This window comes from Eschrichtius robustus, chromosome 1, assembly GCF_028021215.1.
Source record: "Eschrichtius robustus isolate mEscRob2 chromosome 1, mEscRob2.pri, whole genome shotgun sequence".
In the NCBI taxonomy this organism is placed as follows: Eukaryota; Metazoa; Chordata; class Mammalia; order Artiodactyla; family Eschrichtiidae; genus Eschrichtius; species Eschrichtius robustus.
The window spans coordinates 22,589,179-22,615,831 of NC_090824.1; the positions used below are offsets into that span (position 1 = coordinate 22,589,179).

A 26,653-nucleotide genomic window follows, 5' to 3' on the forward strand; every position below is an offset into this window, starting at 1 on the left:
CCCAGGGACCACCAGTTGTTCTCTGTATTGATGAGTCTGTTTCTGTTTTGTTTTGGTTTTTTTTGGTGTGTTTTTGTTTTTGTTTTGTTTTGTTTCTTAGATTCCACATATAAGTGAAATAATACAGTATTCCTCTCTCTGACTTATTTCACTTAACATAATACCCTCTAGGTCCATCTGTGTTGTTACAAATGGCAAGATTTCGTTCTTTATGGCTGAGTAATATTTCATTGTATATATGTGCCACATCTTCTTTATCCATTCATGGACACTTTCTTACACCATATACAAAAATAAACTCAAAATGGATTAAAGACTTTATAAGACCTGAAACCATAAGACTCCTAGAAGAAAACATAGGCAGTAAGCTCTTTGATATCAGTCTTAGCGATATCTTTTGGATCTGTCTCCTCAGGCAAGGGCAACAAAAGCAAAAATAAACAAAATGGGACTACATCCAACTGAAAAGCTTTTGCACAGCAAAGGAAACCATCAACAAAACAAAAAGGCAACCCACTGTGTGGGAGAAGACATTTGCAAATGATATGTCCGATAAGGAGTTAATATCCAAATTATATAAAGAACTCACACAACTCAGTTTCATAAAAACAAACAGTCTGATTTAAAAAATGGGCAGTGGAGCTGAATAGACATTTTTCCAAGGGAGACATACAGATGGCCAACGTACACATAAAAAGATGCTCAACATCACTAATCATCAGGGAAATGCAAATCAAAACCATAATGAGATATCACCTCACACTTGTTAGAATGGATATTATCAAGAAGACAACAAAAACAAATGTTGGCGAGGATGTGGAGAAAAGGGAACACTTGTGCACTGTTGGTGGGAATGTAAGTTGGTGCAGCCATTATGGAAAATAGTTTGGAGGTTCCTCAAAAAATTAGAACTAGAACTACCACATGATCCAGCAATTCCCCTTCTGGGTATTTATCTGAAGAAAATGAAAACACTAAATTCAAAAAGATATATGCACCCCCATGTTTACTGAAGCATTATTTACAATAGCCAAGATATTGAAGTAATCTATGTCTCACAAATATTGAAAAGAGTTGTACTGAAGATAGAATTACTAAAACTGGCTGTTGTTTTGGCCTGTCTGATATCCATACCTCCTCCTTTTGTTAATAGTACCCTGATGTTTGGAAACGGTCCTTTCTGTTCTTCATCCAATCCTTTTAGGATTATCAGTGAAAGTGCTTCATACTTTCCCCTGGCCAAGCAGTAGGCAAAAGATCTAAGGTAGTCTCATTAGCTCTTCTCCATATGGAATTTCATTTTGAGTGGAGTAATGCACAGATTAGTGTTACCCAGTATAAAATGCCCATTAGTTCATGCTACCTACATCCCTACACCCCCAGACCAGTTGTTACTCTCTCCAGAGTCTGGATGCACTTTTCTGTTATCTATTGTTACTAGATGTATTGTATCGATAAGTTACTCTTACATCCTTCTAATAAATTCTGAGTGCTTGCTATTCAGTTAGCAGCTGGTTGCTATCAGTTAGCAAGTGGTGCATACCAAAGCATCCCCCAATTCCATTTATTCCATAGGTCATGAGTCTCTGAGTTGAAGTCGGTACTGGGCTCAGCTGGGCAGTTTGACTGGTCTCAGTTGGGCTCCCATCTGAGTCATCCATGCTTCTGGGCATTTGCAGGCTACCAGTTGGGGCAACCTGCAGGGTTTCAGGGGTGGAAAGAATACTGGACCATATGTCTCTTGTCATCTGACAGGCTGGCCTGGGCTTGTTGAAATGGTAGTGAAAGAGTTCCAAGTGGAAAAGTGAAAATGCATGAGGCCTTTTGGAACCCTTAATGCAGATTGGCACAGAATTGCTTCTGCTGTATTCTATTTACCAAATCAAGTCAGGAGGCAAGCCTAGATGCAAGATACGTGTGACCTCTTGATGGAAGTAGCTACAATGTCGCAGTGCAATTGAGTAAGGATGCAGAAAGAGGAATGATTGAGGGCACTTAATTTACCACACCCCAAGTTGGTTTCTGTACCGTATAGCTAAAAATCCTGATGTGCCAACAAAAAACCCTTTAAAAATACACCCTAATACATTGGCATGCTCCTGTAACTTTCTTGATGTAACTCTGATTATGGGTGTTTTGGGAGCCAACATCAGCCGTCTACAGACACAGAGCAAAAACTAACTTTCATCCTTAATCCCAGTACACTGTGTCTTGAGGGGATTGCTTGCCACTCCTCTGTATTTCTCTTAGCTGTGCAATCTCAAAGGGCCATCACCATCAATTATATCATCTACCAGGTCTCCTGAAGTTTCAGGATATTGCCTGCCCAGTTATGACATATACCAGCGTGACTTGGTTACACTATATTACTGCTTCCCGCTCCATCTAGTAACACTTGCTAAAAACATTGGCATTTGCCTTCCTGGGGTACATACTGAATTTCTGTGCGTTATATTTTCCTTTTATGCGGCACAGCCTCTTGGTAAGCTATATCAATCACAGAGTAAGGCAAATGCTAATGTTAATGTGCGCTGCTGTAGGTATTTCTTGCCAGTTTTCATCCAAGTTCTAACTCAGCCCAGCCCTCTTTAGGTTTGTGAGATCTAATAAGATCATAGCACAAGGTGGTATAGCTTCAGGCCGAAAATTCTGCTTGCCAAATTCATTTTCCTTTATAGCAAGTTCATAAATTAGTCTAGGGCACTGAGACACCATGGTTATACGCATGCATTTAGACAGAACTCTCTTCCAGCCACTAATTTCTCTGAGATGGTGCCAGACGGCTGGTCAGATGTAGCTTCAATGCTTCCCACCCTCTCAGTGTGAAATGATAATTAATATGAGTTTACAGTTAAGGTGGTGTTCTACTTCCATTAATAACACCCATTATTCCAGGGTGTTTTAATTTGGTTATAAAAATTACCTCTGGAGGTGGAACTTGGCTTGGGAGCTTATTTTAAGAGCAAATGGTTTGTTTCTATTTTTTTCTTTCAAAAGAAAAAAGCTTTTTGGTTGTTGTTGTTGTTGTTTTTAAAGAAAATTTTGTGTTGCTTTTCAGTTACGTAAGCATTAGACCAGATTTCTAAAACATTGGTATGATTTTGGATTTGTAATTGAGTTGGTCTCATTTTCTGGTATCGCCACCAGACCTAGGACCACCCAGGGCTTCATAGCTAGCTTAGGTTTGGCAGAATCCAGATCTCTACCGCATCTCACCAGTTGGGATCAGAGGGCATTTCTTTCATGTTGCTTCTCACACTTAAACATCAAATTCTCTTTCCAGACAATGGTTTATACAAGCTACTGACTGAATCAAGTTTGAAAGTAAGAGGCAATGCATTTTGACATTGTATTTTGATGGATATTTTACTTTCTTATTATAGATCTGCTGGAGGAGACTCACAGAAAAGATGAAGAAATGGAATCTCTGCAGGTAAAGTAAATTCTCCAATAGGGCAGGTATCTTTGGTTTAAACATTTGTTTTTACTCTGTTAGCCTTCGTTATTGTCACATTCAGACCACTATGGCAAATGGAGTAAAAAAATAAATAAGTAAAAAAAATCTTTGAAACCCAAGTTGGAATTTGCTTCATTTTGGAAGTGTTTGAGAAGATTTATAATCTCTGAAAGCAGGAAGCCAACTCAGTCTCTATGCTACTCTTGAAAGGAACCTTTATTCCTTGGTATAGCTTAGTGGGAACTGCATCATTAGGAAATGGAAGCAACATCTTTACAAAGTCCTTTCCCCAAAAGCAGGGCTAATGAATGAGGATGAATTCATGGAATCTACATTTTCAAGTGAAGATCAAAAGTATTCTGACTCCATGAATATCATCTACTAATGACCAACCAACAATATTAACACATATATTGAGCTTATCCTTGTATGCCTCTCCATTCACTATGGATGTATACACATTTCTTGGACTGGAAAATTGTGTTTGAAAGATTGCACTAGAGTTTTAATTGACATTTCCAATTGATGTTAACTTGACATCTGACAGAAGTTCTCTCTTCCTTTTACATTGGGCTAGCTTACAAATGGGTAACTCAAGTGTCTATCTTTATTAGGGGAAACAAAATCAGTTATACTCACATGACAGAACCAATTCACTTAACGTCACATTGGGGATTAAGAACAGTAAATACTTTGGACATTTAAAGTTCTTCCTGGGCCTGGAGCTGCAAGGCAAGACTGGAGAGTGATATAATGAGCTGGCTTGAGTGCTTTAGAGGTAGAGATGTTTGCTTCTGGTGAATGAAGGATGGGTTAAGCAGAGCTCAAAGAGCAAGAGAAATGTTCTTTAATTGGGGATTCTTCTACTTGATGTTGTATCTGGTGAGAGAAAATTGTATAATTGATCTGAAAAATGATTAAGAGGAGTGTAGTTCTACATACCTAATAAAAGTAGCAAGTGTTAGCCACCATTTGTACAGGTTAAATTCTTTTAACATCGTGTGCTGTATTCAGGTGTAAAAAGAAAGTTCCGTCTGGGGTTAGGAAAAAATTCTCAAGTGTATACTTGCCCTGTCTATCTCTGAGAAATTAATGTCCGCAATGCTTATTGTTATAAAGAGCAAAGGTATGTATGTATACTAATTGTATATAGTGAGAAGGTGATAAAGGCTTTTTGATGCATTTTGGTTATGCATTATATTTACCATTGGCCCCAAAATACCACAATAAGAATAAGCATATTTATTGAGTACTTAATACATATCTGGCCTTTTGAAATGGCATCATAAACATTTTTTTAGTTTATTTCTCTCACAGTATGAATGTTGGAACCAGAAATCCTGTTAAATTTAATAGCCTATGTTGTTTCTCGAATATTTATTAAGTACTGGCAGCATTTTCTACCAAAATGTCCATTGAGTGCACTAGAATGCACCAGCCAACTAACTGTGGACGTTTAAACATATAGAGTATCCAATATGATGTCCAACAGCAGAAGAGTTCAATGTTGGCACTTTGTAGTGGCAATTAGTGCCTAATACTAACACCGATAAGAACAAAGAAGGAACTTAATACCTCTCAGAGTGTACAAGCGTGCAGGGACACATCACACAAAGCCTTGTATTTTAAAGACTAGAGGAAAATCCATCGAAAAGTACCTCCATTCCTGAGTTTCCATATTCAAATATAAATATTACAGGTGATATTTTTGAGAAGATTATTAAAGTATATAGGTAGAAGTCTTACAATCACAAAATAGAACTTTGGGGAGAAAAAGAAAAAATAGTTTTTTAATAATTATAGCACTAAGTACTGGATATTGACCACTTTGAGTTTTAAGTCTTGGCTCTGCTTATGATTCACTAGGTAACCTTGAGTAACTTTGCTGTGCCTATTTTCTCATCTGTAATATAAAATCATAAAACTGTCTTCCAGAAGTGTTTAGTGTGGATTAGATTATCCCAGAAGGGAGAGCTAAATATTTCATTCCAATTTACAGTGTTAGCAAATCCCCATGTATCCAAATTGAAGTCACTTTTATTTACTCATTATCATCATATAATTATGTGTAACAGCCATTCTACATTTAATGTTATCCTCCTTAAGGGTAGGGGGTGTTTATTTATCTCTGAACACTTCCCAGTTCCCTGTAAATAAAAGGTGCTCCATTTACTCATTGAACAAATATTTATTGAGTACCAGTTCTGTGCAAGGCACTGTACTGGGCAAGTTGCTTATGCTAGATAGTTTGCTGCCCTTTATACCAGAATTAATGAAAAAGAATTTTAAATAGATGTTTATAATAAAATATTAAAAAATGATATTAGAGAGGACGTATACATCATTGTGGGAACATAAAACAGCACCGATCTTTGGTAGAGATACGGGTAGGTTGGGTGCAAGTATAGGGGGTTGAAGGTGGGTAGGATGAGCAGGGGTGGAGTGGCAATCCAAGTGGGCTTCCCAGAGGAAGCCAATATTTAAATGATAATCAGGAGTTAGCATTGGTGGGTTTGGAGTAAAGGTAAGTTTTAGGCAGTGCGAAAGATATGGGAATGCCTGAGGAAAAAGCATCAATTTCATGTTTAAGGAACTGAAAGAATTTCAGTGTGGTGGAGTATAGTGTCTGAGAGAGGAGAGGCAAGACAAGAGTTTGTAAGGTAAACAGAGGTCTAAAGGATCTCATAAAGGAGTTGGAATTTTACCTTTAGTATATGGGAAGCCAGTAAAGGGTTTGAAACAAGAGAACAATGTGATCAAATTTTCATTTTATAAAGTAACTGGCTATAAAGTCTAAAACCATTGGGGGCAGGCAAGATTGAAACCAGGGAGACCAATTAAGCAAGTGTTCGTGAGAATGTTGGCAAGAGATGACAGTGACTTGGATTGGGTGGTAGAGTGTGTGAAGAGGAATGGGTGATTTCTTAGTATAATTTAGGATATAAAAATTTAGGGAACTTTTAGATCGTTAGGAAGTATAAAGAAAGGAGTTAAGAATGACTCTTAGGTTTCTTGATTGGGCAGCTTCATGGATGGCTGTGCTAGGCCATGAGATAAGGGGAAGTTGATTAGTTCAATTTTATGGTATTCTGAGTTTGGGTGCCTTGAAACATCCAGGTGGCAATGTCCTATATTGAAGTGGACATGCAGAATTTGGTGTCATCAGATCTGGTCTCTGTATCATATAGAGATGATACTAAAAGTCATAGGAGTGGGACTTCCCTGGTGTCCCAGTGGCAAAGAGTCCACCTTACGATGCAGGGGACAGGGGTTCGATCCCTGATCAGGGAACTATAGATCCCACATGCCACGGGGCAACTAAGCCCGCATGTCGCAACAACTGAGCTCACGTGCCTCAACGTGAGAGCCTACATGCCACAAACTACAGAGCCCACACGCCCTGGAGCCTGCACACCACAACTAGAGAGAAACCCATGCACCACGACAAAGAGCCCGCATGCCTCAACGAAGATCCCGAGTGCCGCAACTAATACCCGGCACAGCCAAAAATAGATAATAAATAAATCTTTAAAAAATAAATAAAAGTCATAGGAGCAATGAGAACTCCCAGGGAAGTATGTAGAATAAAGAAATGGAAACTTAACCCTGTGGAACACCAACACTTAAATAACAGGCGAAGGATGAAAATCCTGCAAAGGAGTCTAAGACCTAAGGAAAATAAATTCTAGAGAGCATAGTGTCGTGAAGCTTAACAAATAATATTTCAAAGGGAAAATGATCAGCAAAGCTGAATAAATATTTGTTTAATCCTTGAATCCACTTAGCTAAGGGGTTTAGGTTTTAAAATAAAAATTTATTTTAAAATAAAAAATTGTAATTTCCTATCATATTTATGAAACAAATCATTCACTTTTGTAAATATCCACTAGGTAGCATAATGCTTTTCCATAGTAGGTACTCATTAAATTTCTGTTGACTAAGTAAACAAATGAATACCACCCTGCTGGTCTCTTATTTACACAGCACCTATTCCTGGTTCTCTTTAAGGTCTACCCATTAAAAAACAACCACCATCCCTGTCCTAGAGTTCATTTTTGTTTAAAAAACTGGGGGGCGACTTCCAAGTTCTATCATTCCTGTACACATACATGCACACACACACACACACAAACACACACATACAGTTACTTTCACTCTCCCTCCTTCTCTCTATCCTGTTCTGCTCTCCCTCCCTCCATGAATGTAGTATTGAAACAAAAGGTCAGTAAGTGAGTAATTTGTCACAGGTGGTAGGAATGGGTGGGGACAGAAAAGGATAAAATGGCGAGGGTGGGCACAGCAGCAGAGGGGAGGGCGTTTTCAATCTTCAGAGGAATCACAAGCAATGGAGACAAACATATTGAGTGATTTTTACAGTGCAGCTGGTAATTACCAAAATTCTTCACTGGAACTTAACATCGTCTGGCTTGTGTGTGTGTGACATTCATTTGCAGTTACATTGTGTGCTGCTCTTCTTAAAAACAAAGTACTGTCTTTGACTATAAGTGTGTGGCACAGTATCACAGTCCTATTTGCATATGGGTTTGAGGTACATTGAAACAAGCAAATCCCTTCTTTAATCCGCTGCAGATCAGCTGAAACATTTTAAATAGACACAAAAGGTAATCCATTTTTCCTCACTTTGGTTGAAAGGTATTCAGTGACTGACACCTTACTTGTGATGGCTGCTAGTGGTAGGATTGCTGTTGTTTTTGTTTTTATTTTTTAAATTTCCAGCCTACCTGGCTCACCTTTCATCAATTTCTTGCTTTCCTTCCCCTGTGTCACTTTGTGAACCCCAGAATGCAAAGCACACCAAAAGAGTATCATGCTTCGTTATGAAAAGCTTCAAAGTGCTACCTATGACAGTCACTTAACAGAGTGTCTGGAATATACATGTGCCCTTCCTCTTCTGCTAACTTATCGTAATCTGGCTTTTGGTTTTATTTTAAATGAGATAAAAATAGATGATTATGAACACAATTTTTCCTATCCTTTTTCCTCTTTTACTAGGCCATCTTTAGGTCATTTCGAGGCAGTATTCATATATATAAATTGGGGACGATAATATTGCTGACTTCATAAGACTGTTGAGAGGATTAACTATGATTAGAAATGTATAAACCTTGGTATCTGGCAGGTCCTCCATAAATATGAATTCCACACGCAGACTATTTAATTGCACCTACTGTGTACCAGGCATGCTGCATGCTGGGCATTGAAACAGTAACTATCCTTGCCTTCATGAGACCTGCCCTCGTGGAGCCACTCCCTCACCGTCTCCCTTCCTCCCCTTTTCCCTCCCTCTTCCTCTCTCTTCCTCTCTCTTCCACTAGGCAACCATGATTTTGCTAAAGGAAATGTTACATCTTTGGATAGCTACTAAATATAATGAAAAAGTGAAAAAAGTCACAATATGGCAGTAATGAAATTGACTATGTGGGCTACATATGAATATCAGCCTCATTATTTTAAGAGGAAAAAGGGAACATTTTAAATGTAGTATCTGTAATCTAGAAGTATTTCTGGACACTTTCTTCAGTATCAGTACTTTCATTTAAAATGAGCTGAATCCTTCATTTAATTTTTTAAAATTGGGTTTATGTTCTTTAAAAAAGTAACTTTTTTTCGGAGACATTTCAGAAGCTATGCCCTTGAAGGACATTAAGTGGCACTATCGACTTGTTGTTTTTCAGATGACCTGTAATTATGTTTAATTTCTGTCCTAGACAGCTTTTTTAAAAAAATATTCTGAGATCTTCCATTTGAAGGATTTTAGTTTTTTAGAAATGTTTTGGGAGTGGAGGGGCAGGTGTTTGATTTTTGTTTTTGTCATTTAAATAGCGCTTAGGCACAAGCATCTGAAATGAGCTGGAAGGAGAAGATAATCTTTTCCTCAGTCATTACTTCATTTCAGCTACTTATAGAGCAGCCTATGGCAGTGTGGTGTTTTGAAGAAAAAAATAGAACTCGAGTTTCTTAGTTCTTTTGGAACAAGTCTAATAAATATTAACATAGGTGTGTTACAGTATGGAAAAGAATTCCAGTGCAGAGCTGGCAGTCACATTGTTGGAGATAAACTAGGCAAGAAAACCCACTGAAGACAGAAAACTGACATGGGCAAATAAATTGCCCTGGCAGAGGCTGACAGTGTAGAACATTATCTGCTCAGAAACCCCAGTAGATGGCCAGTCCTCCCCTAGTGAGCAACCGTGGGATAAAGTGGGCTAGTGACAGACCAACCGGGTAGTCTCTGTGGCTTTGCTGTCAATCACTTCTGCCTGACTGTAGAATGTCCAGACCTGAATTTTCAAACTAGGTAGTGGTTTGGGGAATTTAGAGATTGTGGGTAGAAAGCAGGGATGGGGTAGCTAAGAGTCCCTGAGTTACTTTAGAAGGGAAAGTGAGGGTGATGTGGGATGCTGCGTCCTAACACTGGATCTCCAGAAGAGTTGAAGGATTAGTAAAAGAGATTCTTAAATTTCCCCAGAAATTCTCATTAGCTTGGGAGATACTAAAGTATGTTTTTAGAAGTGCCAGTTTGAATAAATTGATGAACTGGGATTGACTCTTTAAGGCTTTATTAAACTGGAAGGTAAATGCCATATCCTGCTCACCCCTCGGATAACTCCTGAGAGTTATAATGGAACGTCTGTAATTCCAGAAACAAAAATGTAATGCATATGTACTTATTCTTCCCAAGATGCAGTCTTCGAAATGTAGGCAAATCTCTTTGTATCTTTTTCTTTGTCTGATGTATGATTAAAAAATAACGGTCCTAAGCAATGACTTAAAACATGGGCGATTATAGGGGATGGAGGGTTGGGCAACACTTTGCCCCTTTCAGGGCTACGTGACTTAATGGCTCGTTAAAATCTCCATTTTCTCAGAAGGTGAAGAGGCTTACCAAGCCTTAAATTTGCTATGAGTTCTCAGCAGAGATAAAACGTTAGCAGTCTGTATTAGGGTCAAGCAGGGTCTCAGCCAATTAGATTTGCACACTTCAATTTACTATGTCAAGAGGCCTCAGGAGAGCAGAGAACCAAGATCAGTAAAATAGATTCCACTTGAAATTTTAGTGATCATTAAATTTTATCACCCACTTTCACCTGAAATTTGCAACTTAACTTTAATTCCAAATTTATGACAATAAAAATGGAAAATAGAATGCCCTGAGAGTGAAGTATTCTTGTGTCTGAGTGTATGGAAGTTGATTGACTAGATTGTTTTCTTTTGAGAATAAAAAATATAAAACTGTGGCTGGTTTTGTTTATCCAAAGGGATGCAAAGCAGAAGTCCTAAAGATTCAGCAGTCTCCTTGAATCAAGCTTCTTAAAAGACTTCTAAAAAACAGACGCCATTTGGAAACATTTTAAAAATGCAAAGACAGAGTGTAGCCTTTGAACTCAAAAGCCCAGATTTTACCCTGTGACAGAAGGTTTACTAAAAACTCAGTAGTGAAAATGAACTAAGTATGTGTTACAGATTTTGTAAATTGCTGCCGCAAGGGGGGAATTTATTTTATCTGTCTCCATACACCATCCCTTTTGCAGTCGACACCATAAAAAGCAACACTTCCAGAAAACATCCCCTGGTACCTTCATCAGAGTCCAAGCTCTGGTTTCCTTGGGCACTGGGCCTGATGTAAAGAACAACTTGCGTTTTCTTGTGAAAAATAAAAACCATCTAAGCATGTTATGACGTTTTGCAAGTGTTGAGCTTGTCTGGGAGTTTTTGCCATGTTTCCAGAGTCAACTGTCGCCTTACGATTTGGGGCAATTTCATTTGGGTTGCATTTTGAGTGATCATTTCAATACCATGCTCCATAACGTGTATCTGCTTGTTCTTCTCCTGTCGCATCCCTAAATGGGCCTCAAACTTTGGACAACTAACCATGTGTCTTAGTCCCTTCGGGCTGCTATGACAAAAATACCAGAGACTGAGTGGTTTAAACTAGAAACGTTTGTTTCTCACAGTTCTTTTTTTATAAATTTATTTATTTTACTTATTTTGGGCTGCGTTGGGTCTTCGTTGCTGCGCTTGGGCTTTCTCTAGTTGCGGTGAGCAGGGGCTACTCTTCGTTGTGGTGCGCAGGCTTCTCATTGCAATGGCTTCTCTTGTTGCGGAGCACGGGCTCTAGGTGTGTGGGCTTCGGTAGTTGTGGCTCACGGGCTCTAGAGCGCAGGCTCAGTAGTTGTGTCACACAGGCTTTGTTGCTCCGTGGCATGTGGGAATCTTCCCGGACCAGGGCTCGAGCCCATGTCCCCTGCATTGGCAGGCGGATTCTTAACCACTGCGCCACCAGGGAAGCCCCGTTTCTCACAGTTCTGAAGGCTGGGAAGTCTAAGATCAAGGCAGATTCACTACCTGTGTTCAGTATTTACGTTGGCAGATTCAGATTCAGTATCCGGCCTGCTTCCTGATTCACAGCAGACAGAGAGCGCTCTGGAGTCTCTTTTATAAGGGCATGATCCTTTCATGAGGACTCCACCTCTGGCCTAATCCCTTCCCAAAGGCCCCACCTCCTAAAATCATCACATTGGAGATTAGGATTTCAACCTATGAATTTTGGGGAGACACAAACATTTAGGCCATAACATTGTGTTCTCTGTATTGTCTTCCATCTCCTGATAACAGTGACAGTTGTGAAAAGCGATATTTTAAGTAATGACTGTGATGTACAACAGATTTGGAAATAAATGCTCAGCAGTAATATATTTCTGGGTGAAACAATTTCTGCTGACTCATAAAACAAATCTCTGAGGTTCAAAGTATTAATAGGAGATCATTGAAAGAAACTGTAGTTCTCACTTCAAGGGCTATCTCCAATTCCCATCCCTGGCTGATCTTCCAGAATATAAAGAAACAGAGGATTTCCCCAGTCTGGGATCTTGGAAACTCACTAATGTTATGTTTCAATCTATTAACAAATACTTATTTAGCATTTGTTAATTCCTGTCAAGATTGTGCTAAATCAACCCCAAAGGGTGATGATCTGTACATTAGAGAAGAAAAAAAATCACCCTCTGTCTTGTTAATGAATGATATTAAGAGCTACCAGACAATTCTTTTGTGTCATACACTGCTAAAACTTCTAAATGTATGTCATTTATTCCTTGCAACAATTCTATAAGATAGATACTTTTATTCTCATCTTACAGATAAAAAAGCTAAGGCGCATAGCTTGCTCAGCCAGTTTGTGGCCAGGCTGGTACTTGTGTTAGAATTCGCTCGTCTTCTGTGCTACTGTGCTTAAATGCGTCGTGAGCTTACGGAGAACAGAATTTCTTCACTTTTCTTGTTTGTTTGTTTAGGTTCCTGGCATTTCTTTAAGTGTTCCTTTAGATTTCTTCCATTTTTTTCTATGAGAATGATTTGTTAGTAAACATATTAAGCATTTAGTGTGGTAAAATACTAACTGACCTCCTGCTTCCTCAAGAAAAAGACTATAAGAAGCTAAACAATTTTGAGAGAGCGCATTAAATAAGTCAGGCGACACTGGGGTCTTAATAGTAGTGAAACTTCTTCCTGCCTTTCTATAACTTTAAAACTACTTATAAACCCTTAGGCTCTAAGCTCACATGTATATGGTGACTGGACAGTGTTAGCTATTGGCATGTGAGAAAGATTTTAATTCCTGGTGCAAGATTATGAACAATCCAGCAATCTTGAACACTTCTAGGAAGGAGAAGGGATCATTTTTCTTTTTCAGTTCTGCACCTTTTCTTTTTGCTTATTCATCATGTTTTAAATAAACAGACTGAAGAAAGTTGTTACTAAAGCCCTCCTTGGGCTTCTTCAATTTCAGTTTTAAACCAGGTTCAAAATATTCTGGCAAAAATTAAAGGCAACATTGAAAACGTTTGCATAAATTTTAAATTGTGCAAAAGGTGATAAAACTAAACTGAGCTGAAAGAATGACTAATAAGCATCTCCTCTTATATCTTTGTCTTTTTATCATACTCAGTGATTATTTTGGTTTTAAAAAATTAATTCTGAAGTGCATTCCTTTTCCAGAGTATCTGCATTACACTTACTATTCTAAGTTTAATTTGTTAGAAGTTTAATGTTTACTTTTAAAAGTGTGAAGGCTTATTAGCATGCTAATAAATAACATTTAATGTCTGTTAACAATGTTTCTATATTTGCCCATAAAATGAAATAGAAAAATACTACCTGCAGGGGACTCCATGCCTTTACTACATTCTGGTGGTAATTTGAAATCCCTGGTTCTCATTTCGTTGTTAGAAAGAACTAATAAATTTGTCACGAATGGAACAGGGGTGGAGGAAAGAGGCCATTTATGAGCTCAGTGATGAAACTAATCTCCTGCAGCTCAGATCTAAAAGAACTGGGAGACCAGTACAATAGAGGTGCCATTTAACTGCACAACATCACCACTAATTAAGTGTAGATCTTTGCTCTCCTTTATCCTTTCTTCTGCTCTTTCCCCAGTGGTGTTGACTGTGTGTGTTTCAGCTGGCCTAATGTCAGACCCAGAAGTCAGAGGGAGTTGCAACTTACTTAAGAAAGGCATATGCCAAAAATATAATCTTTTTTATTATATACTGAAATAAATATAAAAATGTGTACAAATAATGGTTTTTATTTGAACATTAAATTTTGTTGTGATATAGTATGTGTTTTGTTACACTGTCACATGACATCTGTTAAAAATAAGGTTTTGGAATGCTCTTCTGGCATGTGTAATTTTGAGAAAAGCCTCCAGAACAGTTTTCCAGTATATCCTCTAACCTCTACCACACACATAAACATAGCCCTGGTGGTAATATTGGCATTTATTGGCTCTTTGCTCATAAAACTGCTCTGTCAGCATATGGTATTTCCACTACTCCATTTTGTCAACATATTAAATAAACAAACACACACACATTTTTTTAAAGTGACCTTTTATTTGTCTTTCAGAGTTAATGTAGACTCCTTTGAGTCAGGTGGACCTGGATTACAGTCTAACTGCCAACATTTAATCACAATGTACAATTCAATACATATATCTTTGAAGTCTGTTTCTCTGACTTAAATGAATGAAGTTAGTAATTTTCACCTGTTGAGAGTTTTTGTGAGCATTAAATGAGAACGTATGTGAGAAGCACCCAATACAATTTTTGCAAATAATAAGCTTTTAATAAATGGTGTTGATTTTTATGATACTGGTAGTTTAAAGGAATGTTTTCATTAACAACCACAACACACATACCACTGTCCCTTTTGTTCCTTAAACTAAGCAAATTCTTTCCTGTCCCAGGACCTTTGCCTTTGCTTCTCCCTCTCTCTGTAATGCTTTTCCCTTAACTCTTTCGGTGACAGGTCTTTTCCATCCTTTAGATTTCAGCTCGAATGTCACCTCTTTGCGAGAACTTAACCTGATCAACCTGTCTAAAGCAAACCTTTGCCCTTACCCCCCATCATAGCTCCTGGGTGTCTTCTTTATTTATGTCCTTGTCTTCTCCTTTAGAATGTAAGCTCCATGAAGGCAGAGAGACCTTATCTTTCTTGTTAATAACTGTGTACCCGGTGTCTATCATAGTGTCTGTGTCAGTAAACATGGATGAATTAATTAAATGAATAAATGAGTGGGAGGGAGGGAGAAAGAAAGGAAGGAAGCAATGATGTAGGGAAAGAAATTGGAAGGAAAGAAAAAATAATGGATAAAAGGAACAAAGGACAAAAGGAAGAAACGTATATGGCCTGAGGAATGGTTTATATTCTGGGCATATGTATTTACAAACATACAACTTTTAAATTTTGCTTTAAAGTTTAAAAGTTGGGTAAAAATTTTCTGGTTCTTATTTAATTTTTTTATCCCTGGTCAGTATGTCTCACCTTATCCTCTGCTTCCAGAAACGTACAGGGTTTCCTGCAGGGTGACCTCTGTGAGGCCGGAAGTAATTCTTATAGGACACCAATATCTTAGAAAAGGGGGTTGCCAGACTTCCTGTAAAGGACCAGTATCTAAATATTTTCACTTTTACAGGCCATATGCTCTCACCCAACAACTCATCTCTGACGTCATAGAATGAAAACAACCATAGACAATATGTAAAGAAATGAGTGGGCTATGTTCCAATAATACTTTATTTATGGAAAGTGAAATTTGAATTTCATGTAATTTTCACGTCATGAAGTATTATTCTTACTTTGACTTTTTTTTTTCAACCACATAAAAATGTAAAAACCATTCTTAGCTGGCGGACGTATAAAAACAGGCAGCAGGTTGGAGTGACCTACTGTCGTACTTTGCTGAACCCTGCCTTGGAATGAACTACAGTTTAATGGTTATCTGTCTCAAGAATGTTTGTCTTTTGAAAGATGAACTGGAGTGGGGAGAGTCAAAGAGTATATTTTTGAGTTCTTCCTCAAAGAATAAATTTCTGTTGGTAGAATTTTAAATAATTTTGCAAATAGAAGGAAACTATAATTTTGGGTAATCAGTCAGACCTTCCTGAACTCCTAAAATCACACTCCATTAGTGGGCCATTATCCACAGGTAAGGTTGTGAGTGTTAAAAGTAGCTTTCATTACTGGCTGAAACTGCCCAGGTGCATCTGTTAACAAGCTCACATCTTATTTATTCCTTCCTTCATAGACTTTGGAATTTAGGATCAGTTACTTCCTGGGATGATTTTGAAAGCCAGACAATTGGAGATATTTTGAAATGAATCACTATTCTTTATTTATAATCCTGAAGAGTAAAGTATTTTAAATTTCAAATAATGATTTCCCTAAAATTTGTGACCTTAGTTGGGTAAACAGTTATTTGGAGGAACATTTTAAAGGTCCTTTAAAAATCATTAGAAATAATTATGGTCCTATTGGTGTTATTTTTATAGCTATTACTATTTATAGTGCTTTAAGTAGACAAGAGCTTTCCAACTCTTTTTCTTTACTCACATCTCTCTTAAACAGCCAAAGCTACTATTTAAAATGCCACCTTCGGAAGACGCTAGTCAGACCGCAATGAGAAATCAGAATGAAGCTCAATTTGAAGAAAAAGCAGTTAAGTATTTCATAGGTAAAATATTTAGGATATTTGGAACTGAATAGTCAAAATACATCTGCTTTATTTCAGGACATACAGGGTAAGTCAGCCTTCAGGTATGCTTCCCAGAAGTTCAACTGAAAACTAAGTTGTTGGGTTTTTTCCCTCAGTTTTTGTAGATACTAAGAATAGTGCACCACTGATTATCAGAGTACATATAATCTAAGGCTAGTTTTAAATCCTTTAATCACCTTTCCCTTTCTACCTGTACTTGTATATCACAAAATGGAGGTTAGTAATAATTCTAAGCTGAGTCAGACTGAATTAGGAAGCAAGAAAAGCCTGAGTTATGTCAGCCAAATACATTATTGTAAAACGATCTGTTTCTGCCTTGATCACTCATTCTGAGCAGCGGCCTCTCTCTTAGTACAGAGTGGTGAGAGAGAACTGTACGCAGTAGCCCGCAGAAGGACTATGGGAATGAGGGTGAAAAGGAGAGTATCTAATATAATGTTCCTTATGTTTTAATTCCTGGAAAGAATTGAGTAAATGACTTTCCATGTAAATTAGGATGTGGATTATTGGAATTACAATTTAATTCCCAAGGTGGACTGTTTGCTTTTGCCATTTAATGACTCAGCCATGTGACATGCACAATCGTCAACAATCAAGTGTTGCAATTCAAATATTCAAGAGGAGGGAGCTTGGGACAAAGGGTTCTGTGATTATACGGGTTTCCATGTGAACATGCTTCACTTGGAAACCCAAGAGATGTGTACACTTGAGGGAAACAAAGGAGATGTTAGCCTCAGGGAGTCTCATTAGATCAGCTATGTTTGGTGGCAGTCAGATACACACCCTGAAAAAAAAAAAAAAGCATACCCAATTGTTTTCCACAAGTTATGCATGACACAAACCTACTCATAAATTATGCCATAATCACCACTGCACTGTGATTTGCATAAGAGTTCAGAGCATATTCAGCTGATATATGACAGGCCTCACAACTGGAGACATGTACTTTACTTCTTCAAGTGTAAATCCTTGGAAAAAAATATGGTGTGTTGGTTTCTGGGTTGTTAGCTTTTTCCCCTGCTACTCAACTCCTGTTCCTGCATCTCTTTTGGGGGCAATCTTTGAAATTACATTGGTTATCATTTGCATTACCCCTAACCACGATCATAGCCTTTATATTATCTGCAAATAACTTTTAGTTGTTCTCCAGTCTAGATGTCATTCATTGAACTTTTGTAACCTGTTACTAGCAGTTTCACTGTGGAACTGAGCAGTACCAGCAGAAAGATAATTCTGTCTTTTGCCCATCATTTGGGTTGCAGTCTTATCCTGTAGGCGCACACCTGTGCACCGTATAACATTGCACATTAAAGAAGAAACTTACAGTGATTCTTCATTTTAAAGAGGGGGGCAGGGGGAAGAAATCTCATTGCCTTGCTTTGTGTTCTAAAATATAAAGGGTAAATCTGAGATTTTTATTTTTTGGTATTAGTTTCGTACTGTTGACTAGAAATGCTTACAGGGATTTTAAGCAAAACCCTTACCTAGCCTTTCTGGCTGCATTTTCCAGTGTGAAATCTGTTGAAACAAACCAACAGAGCCCCATTTCCATGCTTTCTCTTCATTTCCCTCCTTCACCCCACTTGTATTCCCTGCTCCGCAAACCTATGTACACATCCCACTTCAGTGTAAGTGCAACCTCAGCCTTTCCTGAATAGTGCTGAATGGAAGTGCAGTAGTTAGCAATGGCCTCATAACAATACCACCAGCCTGAGAATACAGCAGAAGAAACTACAGAAGCACAACTGGCTGCCTCAGGTCCCTATCTGGCAATGGTAGTGGATGAGAGAACAGATCAGAAATGCGGAGCACACACTTCAGCTTTGTTCTTAAATTTTGTCATTGTTTCTGCTTCTGATTTTCCAGTCCCCAAGTGAAAGGTAGATAACAAGGATCATTACTAGGCTAGGAAATAATACGTACCTTTAAATTGGCTTTTCTTGATAAGTCAGATGTTGGGTTTTCTTATTGACGACTTTTTAGGTAAAATCCTGATGCCTTGTTGTGGTTTTCTTTTCAGCATTTCTGTTTTGTTATTTTGAACCCTGAAGTAGATTATTTGAAAAAGGCACATAAGCAGCTAGTGAAATGAGTTAACAAAGATTGACCAGAAGTATCTAATGATGGCTAAATTGAACACCAGATGATGGGAAACCACTGCATGCTGCCCTAATGTCATTCATTCTAAAGTTTTTTAAAATATAGAGTAACTTTGACTTTTAATAGATAACATGCAATTTTATGTACAGATCTGTGACTTATGTGTGTATTCAAAGCCAACTTACACTATATTTTAAAATTTTTTGGTGTTGCAACATTGAGGTTGTTTACGATTTTTATCTATTTTGTTTTAATTTTTTAGAATGATTCTGTGAAACACTGATCTTTTTTTGTGGTGGTTAATAGAAGCCTTTTCCTTTTCTTTCATTTTAATATCTTGAAGTGTGGAAAAGAATGCATTTGAAATTATTTCTAACTCTGAATTATTAAAAAAAATGATTGACAATTTGTTAAATGTAATGGGTTGTCATGTGGAAATGCATAGAGGAAAAATGCATTTCATTTTATAACCTTCATGTACGAAGCAGCAGGTAAAGTGTGAGTGTTGATTAAACCAAGATAACATTGACAGGAAAAATGCCCTGCAGTGGTCTCTCTGGGTGAAGCTGAGTGGATTTTTCTTCCAGAAAACAGGCTTTGTGCATTTAGAACAGTGATGAGAGGGAGTCCTCACTGTGGGTTTTCTTTTTGAAAATTATATGTTCATCATGGCCCTTCAGTACAGAGAAGTTTCCAGAATTAGTCTAAGCTTGTAATGTTTCTTAGACTCGGAAGCAATAGAGACTTTCATTATATTTTTACGCCAGTATTGTGCTTTTTTTTGTATGCTAATGGATGTATTTAAAGCATTCTTGGAAAATGCTGCATTATCTTGATAAAGTCACTAGACCTGTACAGCTCTACTTATCAGGGGCAGAGAACTCTGAGTATTCAGACCTGTGAGCCTCTATGTCATCTCTTAGATGGGATGGATGAATCAATGTGGCTAGTTGATTGGCTCAGCTGAGTCGAATAAACTGTCAATGACCAAGGATTCAGATACCAACTCTCCACTTAGCGTTCATTTCCTAACAGCCTACAAATATGTTCCCATCTCCAATGATACTAATGAATTTGCTTTGGTTTATCCATAAACTCTAATGTACGCCCCATTGTGACCAAGTAGCAAAGGAATATATACAGCTCAAGACAGGTTGCTAACCTCATGATAAAAAGTTAACATACGTCTTTTTTTTATAGTGCATGTGCTATTATCCTTCCCAAAAATATAACTCACCTTACTCGATCTGTCAAGCCCAGAATAAATTAAAATGTGATTTCTAGCATTATTGTTTTCATTTAGAAATGGTATGTAATATTCACGCTGATAATAACAGCTAGTACTCGTCATTGTAACTCAAGGACTATGCAGTGACTGTATGTATAATCCTTAAGAGTAAACATTAAAATGATTGTTACCATTTTAGGTTTTTCTTAGACTTTCCCCATCTTAAATAGCACTAAAAAATAGTGGGAAAGGGACTCTCCAATCACAAAAAACTGATAACGATAAAACATATTTTTTCCCTAAGAGCTTTTTTCTTCAAAATATTTGAAGGAAATTTCTCCTCCGATTTTTAACCTTCCACTTCCCATTGTTCCTTTCCTTGTTACCCAGAAATATTTCGTACAGGCGAAATAAATAGATTTGGTCTAGTAAAATAGTTTATTTGGCCTAATAAAATAATTTATTTAAAATAAATTATTTGGTCTAATAAAATAATTCTTACATCTTATTTCAAGTGTTTTTATTTGGAGTAAAGGCACTTGGAGGCCCATGGGTGGGTTTCAGAGAGTCTGCAATTCCCCTAAAAGTATATACAAAATTCTGTGTGTTGTGTATAGTGTACATTTTCCTGGGGAAAAGATTCTCAAAGTCCATGGCTACAAAAATAAGAACCAGAACCACTGATTTATTAAAACCACCTGAAATTGCATGATTATACTGAGAGTGTCTTCATTACTTCATTACTTCTGTCTTCCCCCTCTACTCCTCTCACCTACTCTCCCCCCTTTCAATATCCTAGTAATTCTTTTCTCTTTGGGATCTAACCTTAGGAGTCTGTATGTGGTGGGAGAGGAGGGAGAATACTGAACCTGCAGGCCGAGCTTGAAGATAAAATCTGTTGAAATGAAAATTGAAGATTAAACAGCAACAACAAAACACTACAGTTGCAGTTATAGTAAGAGTGGGAGAGGATAGGGAGAATATATTTTGGTATAATTATATATTCATTCCAGGACGTATACTGGCATGTGTTTTCATAGACTGTATCAGTGCCACAATATTGGCTTAAGTTTTTGGCTATTTTAATGATAAGAACATGAGCAGAAGTATGCAAATATTTTGTTTGAGAATAGGGATTTGCAGTAGCCTAATTCTTTTATATACAGAATTATAATAACTAATCTTGTCTGCCAAAAAAGAAGTCAACTTCAACCATTTAAATTTCGCAATACATTTCTTAAACTGATACAGCCACTATGGAGAACAGTATGGAGGTTCCTTAAAAAACTAAAAATAGAACTACCATACGACCCAGCAATCCCACTACTGGGCATATACCCTGAGAAAACCGTTAATTCAAAAAGAGTCAGGTACCACAATGTTCATTGCCTCACTATTTACAATAGCCAGGACGTGGAAGCAACCTAAGTGTCCATCGACAGATGAATGGATAAAGATGTGGCACATATATACAATGGAATATTACTCAGCCATAAAAAGAAATGAAATTGAGTTATTTGTAGTGAGGTGGATGGACCTAGAGTCTGTCATACAGAGTGAAGTAACTCAGAAAGAGGAAAACAAATACCGTATGCTAACACATATATATGGAATCTAAAAAAAAAAAAAAAAAAAGGTTCTGAAGAACCTAGGGGCAGGACAGGAATAAAGACGCAGACATAGAGAATGGACTTGAGGACACAGGGAGGGGGCTGTGTAAGCTGGGACGAAGTGAGAGAGTGGCATTGACATATATACTCTACCAAATGTAAAATAGATAGCTAGTGGGAAGCAGCCGCATAGCACAGGGAGATCAGCTCGGTGCTTTGTGTCCACCTAGAAGGTTGGGATAGGGAGGGTGGGAGGGAGACGCAAGAGGGAGGGGATATGGGGATATGTGTATATGTATAGCTGATTCACTTTGTTATACAGCAGAAACTAACACACCATTGTAAAGCAGTTATACTCCAATAAAGATGTTAAAAAAAAAAAAGCAAGTTAATAAGTTCATAAAGATTAGGAGTAGTTTCTTTTTATTTATGGCCTACAATTAAGGCCAAAAAAACTGCAATTTAGACAGAGCTCACTAATTGGCAACAGTGACTGGTATCCTATTAGCTGTTGTTGATTGGCAAATTGAATTATTTAAATTCAGGCTAATGAACTGAATTTCTTGTTTCCCTAATTTTCTCATTTTCTTAACATATATATTTTTTCATTGAAAGCTATCTCAGTACCATTTTGGAATGGAGTAGATTATAGACAGACATAAGTAAATTGTATTGAAATAGATTATTGATCTTTATATTTTAATGAAATTGAGATTTTTTGACCATTTGCGTTTTAGCCTTATAGGCTAGGCATATGTTTCAGTCAGCTGGGACTGCTATAACAAATTATTGTAGCCTGGGTGGCTTAAACAGCAAACATTTATTTCTCACGGTTCTGGAGGCTGGCAAGTCTAAGGTCGAGGTGCTGGCAGATTCGGTTCTTGGTAAGGGACCTCTTCCTGGCTTGTAGATGGCCATCTTCTCCTTATTCCCTTACCTGGCAGAGAGCAGAAAGAGAAGCAAGCATTCTTGTGTCTCTTCTTCTAAGGGCACTAATCCCATGAGGGCTCGATCCTCATGACCTGGTTACCTCCCAAAGGCCACATCTCCAAATGCCATCACATTAGGGACTGGGGTTTCAATGCATGAATTCTGAGGACACAAACATGTAGTCCATGACAGTGCGTATTTTAAAATCCTGTAACAAATATTTAAGTAAAATGAAGACACTAATACATAAATTATATCAGTTTATCTTTACCAAACAGTGAGCTATGAATTAAAATGGAATTTAATTCAGTTGTACTCTTTTGGCATCATAGGAAGTCACGGATTTCAAACCAGCTGTATGTGTGCTTTTAAAATATGTGCTAATTCTAAATAATATGAGCCCCATAGGTACATGGTGTGGGGAAAACTTAAGGCCCAAATAGTGGCTGCAAATATTTTCAGCCTTCCAAGATGGTTCATATAAATGCGATGCTGCCCAAAGACTGTCTAATGAGGTTCTGTTCAGTCTGCAAGTGATGATAACGCTTTGCTGAATGACTTTGTCCCAGATGCACTGCGAATAAGATGCCTGGGAAGGACAGATCGAAGCCCCCTTGAGGCATTATATGCATTTATTACGAGCTACTCAAATGTGACAGTACACAAGTCACCAATAAAGTAGCAGTTATTTTATGAAAATTATGGGGGCGAGGGTGAGGTTCTCTCAAGTATGCCAACAAAATGTAATTAAACAGATTATATTGCTAAAAACAGTCTGCTTTGGGCTGATTTTGCATAATATATTCATTTAACTTGTGCCCACATAGCCAAATATTTAAAGAGGCAGAAATGTTCAACCCAGTTTCGCAGTCTGAGCGCTGAAGGCTGGGTTGCAGAAGTCCTCAAAGGCAAGGCCTCTGTGTGTTAGGTGAAGCTGGGAGAATGCAGGGGAGAGCCAAGTTTATGCTCCTAAGTGTCATGGGTCTCTGTCAGTCTCTGTACGGTCACAGAGATCTGAGCTGAATGGCCCTCTGCACCATTTTCCTTCCTTTCCCTCTTAGCGCAAACAATTTAATTTTTAAAAATCCAGATTTTATATATCTCCTCCAACTACTTAAAATGAAAGAATAGAAAGAAAAGTGGCCTTGACCCTCGTAAAAAGGATGGCTTTGCACTTCCTTGAATTTTCAGTCTCCTCTCTCTCAAAGTCAGCTTTTTTTTTTTTTTTTTTTTTTTTGGTAAAAACTTTTAGTATGTAGCTGTTAGCTCTGGGAAGAGTTGAGAACACAGCTGTTGGATTGAGAATGAAACCATTCTTAATCATTTAGCTTTTAAAGCGATATTATCAATGACTCATTTTAAAACCAGTATTTCTATGAAACCTTCTAAGATACTGTAGGTAACGAAGACCTATCTGGGTTCAGGATTGGCTGCATGTGACATATCTTTCTCTTTTACTTTTCCTGCCTTGTTTCAATTAACAATGTACTTATTAATTTTAATTGGTGAAGTCATTCTTATGTCTGAACTTTACTTCCTGTGAGAGCATACTTTGTGCTGTATACATAATTGAAAGCTGGTATATGTGCTAAATTCCTTTTTTAAATCACTACTGTTGTCTAGTGGTTCATATATTCAGATCTAATAGTTATATTTCACTAAATAGATAAATAATTTTACCAATGCAAAAGTGATAAAATCTATTCCACTTAGTAACTATGCCTGAATTTATGGTATTTACTATTAAATTAAACCTTGTCGTCCTAACACTAGTTGAGATGAGAAAAGTGATTCTTTTATGACTATTTTTCTATTGGAGAGATTATCCTGAGTAGGAGTTTTCATTTTTTACATTTTTAAAATGTTATTGTTAATAGAGGATAAATAGAAAATCTAAAAATTAAGTAAACTTGAAATGATTTTTTATAGCTTTGTTTTAATAATTATGTATTATGCTTTATTTGCAGGATCGTGTACATGCGTTAGAAACGGTAAGTTGGGGCATTTTCTTTCTCCTTCTATCAGGATTACTGCTGTGTCCTGATGTGGATTTCAGAGCACTCCCCAAAGGAAGCAGTTCTGGAAAGTATTTCTAAAACTACATCTAAGATTCAAAGGGGAAAGTAAGCTAAACTATACCAGAAAGGTATGTAGATACAAACTTTTAAAATGAAAAAAAAAAAAAAAAAAAAAGAATTAAGAAAAAAAGTGTGTGTATTTAAGTGGTCACTGCTCTCTCAAGACAGGTGATGCCCTTATGCACTAATTTATGGAAAACATAATTAGCTTAAATGTAATTATGCTTATTTGTTTCTGTATTTCCCAATCCTAAAAGGACTAGTTGATAAGAAACTAAAATCAGGATGCTATTTATACTTTGAAGGGCAGACAGTCAACATTTTTTTTTTTTACAATATCCAAATAATGATAAAAGCTGGTTAGCCTTTTTTTCAATAATCTTACTTGCAGGAATCTGGTATTAGGAAATCATTTTTTTTTAAGTGCAAATATATAAAGATTACATGCTTGCAATATTTACTGGAAAATGATATACATTTTTAAATAGAAAGGGGAGACGACTTATTATTCGGCAATAAAGTAATGGTTAGATAAAGTGTGAAATTTCCACCTAGCATGACACAATGATTTTGGAAAAGGTTTCTTATATAGTTAAATGGAAACAAATTCAAGATATAAAATTACATGTACTTTAATGATAACATATGATGATAGGTGTATAAAAAAAAGAATAGAAGCAAGCAAATCTTATAATAATGACTTGTTAGACAAGAATTAGGGCTGTGATATCATTCCTTTCTTTGTTTCTCAAGTTTTAAAAAACATGGTTAATTACTTTATAAATAAACATTTTTATAATGAAAACCACGTGAATTGAAAGAATGGTAAAATAAATTATGGTACCACCTTACGATGAAATATTATTCAGCCATTAAAAGTCATATTTTCAGGGGGCTTCCCTGGTGGCGCAGTGGTTGAGAATCTGCCTGCTAATGCAGGGGACACGGGTTCAAGCCCTGGTCTGGGAAGATCCCACATGCCGCGGAGCAACTAGGCCCGTGAGCCACAACTACTGAGCCTGCGCGTCTGGAGCCTGTGCTCTGCAACAAGAGAGGCCGCGATAGTGAGAGGCCTGCACACCGCGATGAAGAGTGGCCCCCGCTTGCCGCAACTAGAGAAAGCCCTAGCACAGAAACGAAGACCCAACATAGCAATCAATCAAAAAAAAAAAAAAAAGTCATATTTTCAAAAAGAAAATATTGACATGCTGTTATATACAGGGGGAGGTATTTAAAGCTATATGGAGAGTATGATGCAAATATTGAATATGCATACTTTGTGTTTAAAACTTTTGAAAACACACAAAATATTGAGTGACTTGGGTCTAGTGGTGATTTTTTTTTTTATGTTTTTAATGAGCAGGTGAAAAATAAGAAACTTTTAAACAATAAGGCTAGTTAAGAATAAAATATTTATATTTTGAGTGTGAGGAAAGGAAAGATGCTAATACAGAGTATTTTGGTCCTGTGTAAGCAAGTGATTTTGATTGACAGTGTGCAGACCCTAGCTGGGAAATAATCTATTCCTTAGATTTAACCAGGCCATTGGGAAAGTACACTGACTTTCTCAGTTTCAGTATGATGACATCGTAAGTGAAAAAAATGTTTAGTGTTCCTCCACATATATTTTACTTATCCTTAGAAGGTGTCTTGCCAACAGTATTTGACTTGTAAATTAAACGCTCTTTTTAAAAGTATGAACCAAAACAGAAATGTTGAGTTTGAGGACCTGGGTTCAGTATACAAAATGCCACTTCAACATTTAGTAAATCGTTTGTTTCTTGATTCCTTCATCTGTAAAAATGAATATAATTAAACATATTTTATCACACTGTTGTGAGAATTAAGAGAGAAAATATATGTGAAAATATTTAGGACCAAACAAATGTTAGGTTATCATTATCATTACGTGATTGCTTATTATTTCTTATTTAATCATTTTGATTATACTAGTATGTCATGCGAAGCTGAAAATTATCAATAACAACATGAAGCCTATAACTTTTATTAGTATTTGTTGGTCTTTTTTATTTACATAATCTCTTTACTAACATAGTACTATGGTATAAAATCTTAAATGCCTTATTCTAAGGGTTCCTCTAAGAATAAAGGTAAAAAATAAAAAATCATCATGAGAAAAATAAAACTGGTTAAATGAACTAGGTTTCTTACGGT

The 26,653-nt window shown here is 37.1% G+C and overlaps 1 protein-coding gene across 7 annotated transcripts in view; it reads left to right on the forward strand.

Moving 5' to 3' along the window:
* CEP128 (centrosomal protein 128) overlaps positions 1-26,653 on the forward strand; it is a 432,903-nt gene that overhangs the window by 353,901 nt on the left and 52,349 nt on the right. For all 7 annotated transcript variants that reach the window (XM_068557945.1, XM_068558268.1, XM_068558193.1 and 4 more), the window contains 2 exons: positions 3,384-3,433; positions 24,368-24,391. In XM_068557945.1, coding sequence (XP_068414046.1) covers positions 3,384-3,433; positions 24,368-24,391 — 74 coding nt within the window. The remainder of the gene's footprint in view (positions 1-3,383; positions 3,434-24,367; positions 24,392-26,653) is intronic.